We start from the raw sequence: 8,387 nt of genomic DNA, 5'->3' as shown, positions 1-8,387 counted from the left end.
TTTGTTGAAATCTTTATTTAAGACAGTTTGACGGTGATTTATAGTTTGCATATTTGCTGAAACAGATAAAAGTAAACAATATTTACTGAAAAGCACTGAGAGTGAAACATGAAGCAAAACTTTTGTTCAGCTGGATCGTTTTTTCAAAGCAAACCAATACCGAACCAAACTAATAATTCAAACACCTTTTCATCAGTACATAATGATGTTTTCCTTAAAAAAGTTCATACAAACTTCCAAGGAAACACAACAACAGTTACATTTAAAATGGACATATAAAATGTTTGACAACATGTTCAACAAGTTTGTGTGCAAATATACAATCAGTGAAATGAAGATTATTAGTTGTATAAACAATGAATAATCAGCCTGGACGAATTAAGATCACTTTGACAGACTCGATAAAAAAAAAGAAATAATGATCAAGTGATTGATGATGATTTGTACTTCATCAATTTCTTTGTGTCCAAAAGCATAAATCCACAAGTGACTAAATGTTGTGGAGGTTACACTAACTTGTGAGAGGTTTAATTGTTGTGAGAAATGCACCAAATCGATGGAGAAAAACTGTAACAAAGGAGGAGATCTTGAGTTACGGTGACTCACGACACTACGCAACAAAATTTAAAGTGAAGGATGACGTCAGTTTGGTCCAGACTAATTTCATTGTTTGTTAAAGAACCACTCCAATGAAATCTGTGTATTTGGTGTTTTTAACATGTATTTCTCTCATTATAGAGAACTTATATGAGATTAAAATGCATTTCTGAGTATTTATTTAATCAAATCGTTGTGAATCAGGAGCTGGTAATTGAAATCCAGTTTGATAAAACTTATAGTTGTTACAAGCCACATGACAAATAGATCCAAGTACGTCTTTGTTTTCCTTTTTTCGATCTAGCATCGCAGCCGGGATAGCTCCAATATTGCTCTCCATTTTTGTTGCACTAGTAATGTTAAGGCTGTAAGCTAGTGGGGGAGAGTATAAACAAAAGGATGATGGTTAGTTCAGGCTTATTCCCCACCAACAGAACTCCAGCCACTCTACAGAAAATGCCCTATAAAACGACACAGTTTTTAAAATTTTGCCTAAAAACGGCAAAAAATAAAGACAACTCGAACGGAATTTTTAAATTATCAAAAGATGATTGAAGTTTGGAAGATTTGAAGTTTGGACTTAAAGAGTAACAAATAAAGTTAATTTAAAAAATACATGTAAACAGACTTAAAACCATGTTTTATTTTAATAAACAGATATTTTCCCTCCTATAAATCGTTAATTTAACTTTCAATCTTACTGGATTTACAGTGAAAATAACTTAGTACTGAGTTTTTCAAGCTAAGAACAATTCCTTTCAAATCCCATTAATAAATAGCGTTATATTGGTAAATATTTGTATTTTTTAATTTCTTTGATACACAAAAGGGACGTCACCAAATGTAACCCTAGGTATAAATATCATATATTTAGAAAAATTGATTTGAACCAGACGATACTACTCCCTAACTTTTGTAGTCTTAAGGGCACCTGAGTCTGGGTCTCCCTGTAAAACTCTCTCTGCCCAACAAATGTGTGAACCAGTGAAAGCTGATTCAATATTTTAACCGGAAATACTACAGTAACTCACAGGAGATTTCAAATATATGTATTTTACTCAACAGTAGTGTACGTGTGTGACCGTAAAACATTTTTGTGAGCTCCAGATGTTGCACTTATTTTCTCATGTTTAAGATTTTTGCAGTAATATCTCTCCTACAACTTATTGGTAGTAATTTTTCATTCAAGTCAGCACGTCCACATCATGTTCAGAAGGTGCACACACTATGTTCAAGAAGGGGTTAGCCTTAAATCCCTTTTGTGCCTCTCAAACCAGTCTGATAAGCAAAAACCTCGTTAAGCGGCTCATACTTACTCATTGGAATTCCCGTGAATGAAATGTTGCTGAGTAAAGCGCTTTCAACGAGTTTGTAAGAGGATTTGGGCCAAACAGACTTCTCATATTATGCTTTGCTTACAGGTTTACTGTTTACCACTGGAAGAGAAATCAAAGGCTAAATCACAGGAGCTAAGTCGCTCTGGCTCCTTTCCAAGAAGAAAAAAATGACTGAAATATTATCTGAAGAACTTTCTTTGACCTAAATCAAAATGGGATGTAAAGACAGCCAAATCTCTCATTTCTATTATGTTTTTGAACCTAAAGATACACTAAAGGAAACAGAAAAGTTCCAGTTTGAGCCTTAAATAGATATATTTTAAAACAGATTAAACTTGATTCTTGCAGATATTTCAATTTTATTAAAAGGCTTACAAAAAACAAAAAATGCATTAAGTTTTAAATTAATTATCCCTTCCACTGCAGCATCTGCAGCTCAATTTATGTTTACAATTTCAGTTTAAAATCTGGAAAAAACTATGCAAAAAATAAAACAAGAGTAAAAAAAAATATATTCTGAACAAATTTGGAGCATATAACACTCATACTGTCATTCCACAAATACAAACTCTAATTATAGCTTTCCTTTTAATATTTGTCACCAGAATACCAGATTATTTCATTAAAGAACACTTCTTAGGGTCTGAAATGTGTAGAACAGTCTTAAAATACAGAATAATCCAACATTTTGCTCCTTTTTATATTCCGATTTTGACCTATCCTCATTGGAGGGGTTTAGTTTGACCCGCCAATCAGATGCAGCAGCAATTGTGCCTCTTACATGTTTGAAAAAGTGTTTAAAGTTACACAACATCCTTAGATGTTACAAAACTCAACAATTAGTTTGTCTTAGCTCCATTGATAATCAAAGCTCTTTTCCACTCAGTTTTGTGTGTCCCTGTTCCAATTTCCGCTCCTCTAATGTTTGAGTTTTTTCATGGAGACTTAGTGTTTAAGCTATTAGATTTGATGTTTGTGTTAAAAGTTGATGTTGGTATATTTACACTGAATACTTTGTTAAAATTGAGATTTTCATGGCAACTTTAGCATTAAGAGAATTGTTAGAAAGCAATAAATGAGATGTGCAGACAAGCCTCCTATTGAAGTACAGCAGTGGTGACTTTGGCCACAAGTGTGTGCAAAAAACCTGCAACAAAACTTCAGATATGATATTAGTTATTAGTGAAATAAAAGCTACTTATTCTATACAAATTCAAAGACATTTAAAACAGTTGCATTTTTCAAGATACTGCATTAAGGGCAACTGTACCAAATCAAAAATGAAGATGGAGGCTGCCGTTTTTTCCCAGTTCAAAGACAGGACGGCTTAATTACATGACATCAGAAAACATATATAAACCATTATATATATATATATATGTGTGTGTTTTATTTGCTTTCACTTTTTAGTGTCAGGAATGGTGCTGGTGGACTCAAAATGTAGAAAACCAGGCTTTCTGGCATAACTAACCTTTAAGTAGTTAGGAAATTTGACCCAAACAAGAAAAAAAAATTTTTAAAGCCACAAAACAAGGAGAAAACAAAAAGGAGACAACAGAAAACCAGACTCTGTGTAGTGACTGAATCCAGTTAAGACTACAACTGAGAAAAAGAAAAAAAAACATAACTAAAGCACAAAAACAAAAATAATGGGCACTAATCTTTGTTTTCTCAAAAGTGATAACCACTAACAAAAAGTTCAAGTGTCTTCTGGTAAAATACACTTTTCTTCTAGCAAAAAGAGCCTAAATTTCCATCTTTTTTCCTGATTTGTTTAGACTAAGGTATGATTGTCAAACATAAATTTAGGTCCAGAGAAACAGGCTTTTGCGCTGGCCTCCGCATATTCCAGAACTTCCATGTTTAGTCAGTTTTAGAAGTGAAACAAGTGTGTGATGTAACAGAGTCCCTGCAGAACAGAAATGCAGAGCAGCTTTACTTTCACACAATAAGCAACGTTAAATTTAAAGCACTTAAAATATTTCATTTCTTTTGTGAGAAAGAATGTTTAAAAAGGGGTTCACGATTGTTAATTTTTTTGTAATATTATTATTTATGCAGCAAATGTGCAAGTACATAAATACCAACTTAATTTTGTTTTTTGTTTTTTTTTATAAAAGTTATAGTACGCACATGTTGAAACAAAAAATGTTGTCTTCATTTTCAGAAAAAAATAATTAGCAATGTCTTACATGCTTAAGATAGGTGTTAAAAGTTACACAACATTCTCAGACGTTATAAAACTTCTCTGCAATTAGCGGCAATCAGCTTGCCTTAGCTGGATTGATTGCTTTAACTCGCACTTATTCACTTCTTGCGTGTCTGCACCTCTTTTGAAGTTCCCTTATTAATCTTTGAGCCGATAATTTTTTATTTTTTGATTCTGTGACAAAAAACAATCTAGTTTAAATAGTTATTTTCTCTGTTGGATGTTGTGTTTATATAAATTTAAGTGCATTCATCGTTTTTGACTTGTAACCTCTATAATTTGTGGAAAATTATAGAAACTCAAAACTCACAATGATTTATATTATATATACAAAAAGAAAAAAACTGTATAACATTGAATTTGATTAAAATATTATGCATAACATGCACATTTTAAAATCTTGCAGTGGAGATTTTAGCAGACAAACCAACATCATAATACTTCTACACAACAAAGAGTTTAGTCTTAAGGCTGTGAAAAAATATGCAGAAAATAAAACGGTTATTTTAACTTTTCTGGTCTTCTTGTGTTTTTTTTTTTTTTTTTAACCAAATTGACAACTGTGCAAAAAATTTTGTCTCATAGGCTCAAAAAATTGCAAACTAACCACTCGGCTCACAGTGACGCATTCAACTAATAGCATACAAACCAAAGTTCTTGTTGGAAAAGGGAACTATTGTGTGACCAAAATGTGACCTGTCTTGTTGTAGTCACGTCTTATAAATCCCTTGATGCTCAACAAGTGTTGAAATTGTATTCACATGTTGAGTTAATATGTCTCTTGAGATAAAAACAAATAAAGTACGTAGAATTGACTTGTTAACCTATTGCATGGTATTTGTGTGACAAGATACTAGATAAACAGAAACTACTTTAGAAATACTATGAAGAAGTCTCAAAATGTAATTTCTACTCTTATGTGTATTTCTTGGTACTCACCATTTCTTACAGAATTTGTATTCACAAAGTACTTATGTGGTACTTTACTGTGATTTTCATGATATCTACTTTTAAATTTAAAAGGAAGATAAGAAGTAGACAGAAAGTACAATTTAATGCATGTGAATGTACATGTTCAGTTATAGTGTGCTTCATAGGAACAATAAAAAAGTACCATGTAATTACTACATAGAATACTTAATGTACTTAATGTAATTTGGTAGAAGGGACTAAACTATTTTTTGTTTTCCACAAAACCACTAGAATCTAGTTTACTGTTTCAAATGAGCAATCTAGTGACTAGATTACTTATTTGAAACAGCATGAATTGATTTATTTTATTTATTTTTATTTTTTTTTGGAGTTTTTCCTTCCTGAGAAGGGTGTAAGGGATGGGATGCCCAGTTTAGTTTAATCTGTTTAGTTTAGCAATCAGCTATTGTTTATATTTTATGATTGATTTTATGTTTTTGGACAAATACCTGTGTAAAGCCCGTTGAGATAACTGTGTTGTGTAACTCGACTTAATAAATAAAATCAAAGTGAATTGAAAAATCTGCATCTGCGCTTTGCATCCAATGAACATGTTTAATTATTAATTAATTACAGCTTTAACCATAATCAAGTGCTTCATTTGCAGCGTCTTCGTTGCTGTTTTTGACCAATTATTTGTAATTGAGGCTTTATTTTCCTTTTAAGTTACATTTATTTAAGTTTCAGGGACTCATGTTGAATAACCCCTTAATATAAAGATTTTATTAAAAAAGAAATTGTTTTATTTGTCTGTGTGCATATTAAAAAGCCCCCAAAAAACAGTGATACAAATGTTGTCCATATTTATATTATCTTTATTTACAAAAATTGTTGACCTTCAAATTAGATGACAATAAATCAGATAAATGCATGTTATCCTATTTTAAAAAATAAAATATAGGACTGAAACTTTGGCAGCACAAAACATAATAATTCTATAGAACTAGGTTTTCATCAATCATCAGTTTATAAACATGGATTTATGACATTAGAAAAATACAAATGTTGTATATTACAAGGTTATCTGGTTGGACAACAGAAGGCAAGATACATAAGGCTGAAAGTTATAGCCACTCACATCAGTTAACTGTCCTTTGTAAACATAAAAGCACAAAAAACTATAAACAACAACAAAAATAGTATTTACATATGTACTCTTTTGACTTTTTAGTCATTTTCTTACAATTTTTTTTTCTTCAAAGTGACGGCTGTGCCAAAGATTCTGTCCCAGTGGCTGAAAAACGGAGCGAAGTTGCTGCTGGGCTTCTGATGATGCATGTCGTGAGCTGGTGCGCCACCCAGCAGACCAAAAGGCACCACACGGTTCAGGGTCCATGGCAGGTCGTAGCCAATGTGGTCCTCCACCGACATCCAGATGCTGAAGACGGTCATGAACCATATGGTGAGAGGATGGCACTTTAGAAGGAGGGGGTCCAGGTTGCTCCAGAACCCCACTGCCATCAGTTCTGGGATGCTGAGCTGCTCTGTGGACCAGGAGAACGGCGCCATGTATTCGTGGTGCACCGCGTGAATCCACCGATAAAGCTGTGGTTGCTTATGGTGTATGTAGTGCCAAATGTAGTATTGAGTGTCAAAGAGGAGAAGTGCGGCCAGTGCGTCGACAAAAAGCTCATATATTGTAGGAGCGTCTTGTGGCAGTGCTGGTATGGGCAGTATGAACATGCCAATTGAGACAGCTGGTAAAACAAAGAAGATGTGGTTATACAGAGCTGTTAGGAAGCTCTTAGCCATCATTCCCATGGTTGGCTGTCTCTCTGGCTGGATCTTGTACTGGTGAAATAAAGGCACTCTCTCTCCCAATAGGTCTAGAATTGCAAAAGGTACACTGAAGATCAGGTAGCTGGAAAACGCAAGGATGACGATGAAAAAAGGAGAAGAGATGAGAGGCATGTGATGAAAAAGGAGGTAGTCCCAGAGGGGCTGCAGGAGACGGTCTGAAGCCCGCGAGGGCTGCAAGACATGCAGAGGAAGCTCAGTGATGTTCAGCATCTTGTTGTTCGGCCACTTGAGGCTGCTGCTGCTGCTGCTGCTGCTGCTGCTGCTGCTGCTGCTGCTGCGAGGCTTGTGATCCAAAGCAGGGTCCGGCTTTATATAGCTTGGTGGAATTCAACTGAAGGGACTTTGCTCTCGATCAAACAGATCAGCAGATTTTATTCCAACTCCAGCCCAGTTGTCTGCAAAACAGAACTTCACAAGATTAACCGCACCAGGGAGCATGTGTCTGAGACTCGAATAAATAATAAGCTGGCGAATAAAAGATTTGGGGAAACTGTGTGCCAGTTAGACAAATTAAAAAAAAGCTTTTTTTCCACGTTAATCGAGTTGTTTACTGTGAATGCAAAATATTCAGTGTAAAAGTATTTCCTAGAAATATTTATGCTTATTGGTTTTCTTTTTTCTTTGAAAAGAAAAAGAAACATTTTGATGAAATTTTATACAGACACAATACTTTAAAAATGTATCCTAATTTTTCAGATAAAACTTCATTTTTTTTAAATCTGTAATAAATAAGTCAAATAGATACATAAGAACTTTTGTTCGGAACCTCCACATCAGCTTGCAGGAGTTTAGAACATTCCTCCTTTTGGAACAGCTTGGACTTTGTATTCATTTCATAGAGCTTTTTCAGTAACTTTTTTAGCAACAGGCCCCTATAAAACTTTGCATATACATTTAAATCAGAATTAGTCTTTGAAAACTCATAAATACACCAACATTAGTCTTTTATTCTCATAACCTGTTTTGTTTGCAGACCATCATCTTAGGACTTTATAAGGATGATCAAAGTGACTCTGTAGATAAATTCCACTTCAATCAACAATTTTCTGTCAAAGAATCCAGTTGTAAAGTGTTTTCTTTTGTTTACACCCACATTGCACATCATGCATTGGGGTCATTGGGAGGTCAGGAACCTTGACCAAGAACACGTCAACATTTTTGTGTCAAAGGCTTTACCTTCTGAGCAAAAGTCGTCTAAAATCAGATTAAGTTTCACCGCTTACGCAAGATGCACCATCTCAGATGAAGAAACGCAAGTTCAAATCATGATACTACCACCGAAATATACAAATAAGTTCATGTTTTTTCTTATCTCAACACTTATTTTGAGATGTTTTTTTCCCATTTCATAATTTTTTTTAATTTTCCCAGCTAGTACATCTGGCTATTCAGTATATTCAAATTGTTACCTTGAAAAATGTTTTGCTTTCAACTAATAAAAGATTTACATGTCCTCTATTCTAAATAGCCTT

At 33.9% G+C, this 8,387-nt stretch overlaps 1 protein-coding gene across 1 annotated transcript; it reads right to left on the bottom strand.

Moving 5' to 3' along the window:
- Positions 1–5,206: 5,206 nt before the first annotated feature.
- Positions 5,207–7,989, bottom strand: ch25hl1.1 (cholesterol 25-hydroxylase like 1, tandem duplicate 1). Its single transcript, XM_024282349.2, has one exon. It carries the CDS (start codon positions 7,123–7,125, stop codon positions 6,295–6,297), a length of 831 nt encoding a protein of 276 aa, XP_024138117.1. The 5' UTR covers positions 7,126–7,989; the 3' UTR covers positions 5,207–6,294.
- Between the last annotated feature and the right edge of the window lie 398 nt (positions 7,990–8,387).

The sequence above is a fragment of the Oryzias melastigma genome, linkage group LG6 (assembly GCF_002922805.2).
Source record: "Oryzias melastigma strain HK-1 linkage group LG6, ASM292280v2, whole genome shotgun sequence".
Lineage (NCBI taxonomy): Eukaryota > Metazoa > Chordata > Actinopteri > Beloniformes > Adrianichthyidae > Oryzias > Oryzias melastigma.
This window is presented reverse-complemented; position numbering and strand designations above follow the sequence as displayed.

Coding starts and splice junctions, on each gene's coding strand:
- ch25hl1.1 (XM_024282349.2), bottom strand. CDS start 7,125: ATGCTGAACATCACTGAGCTTCCTCTGCATGTCTTGCAGCCCTCGCGG.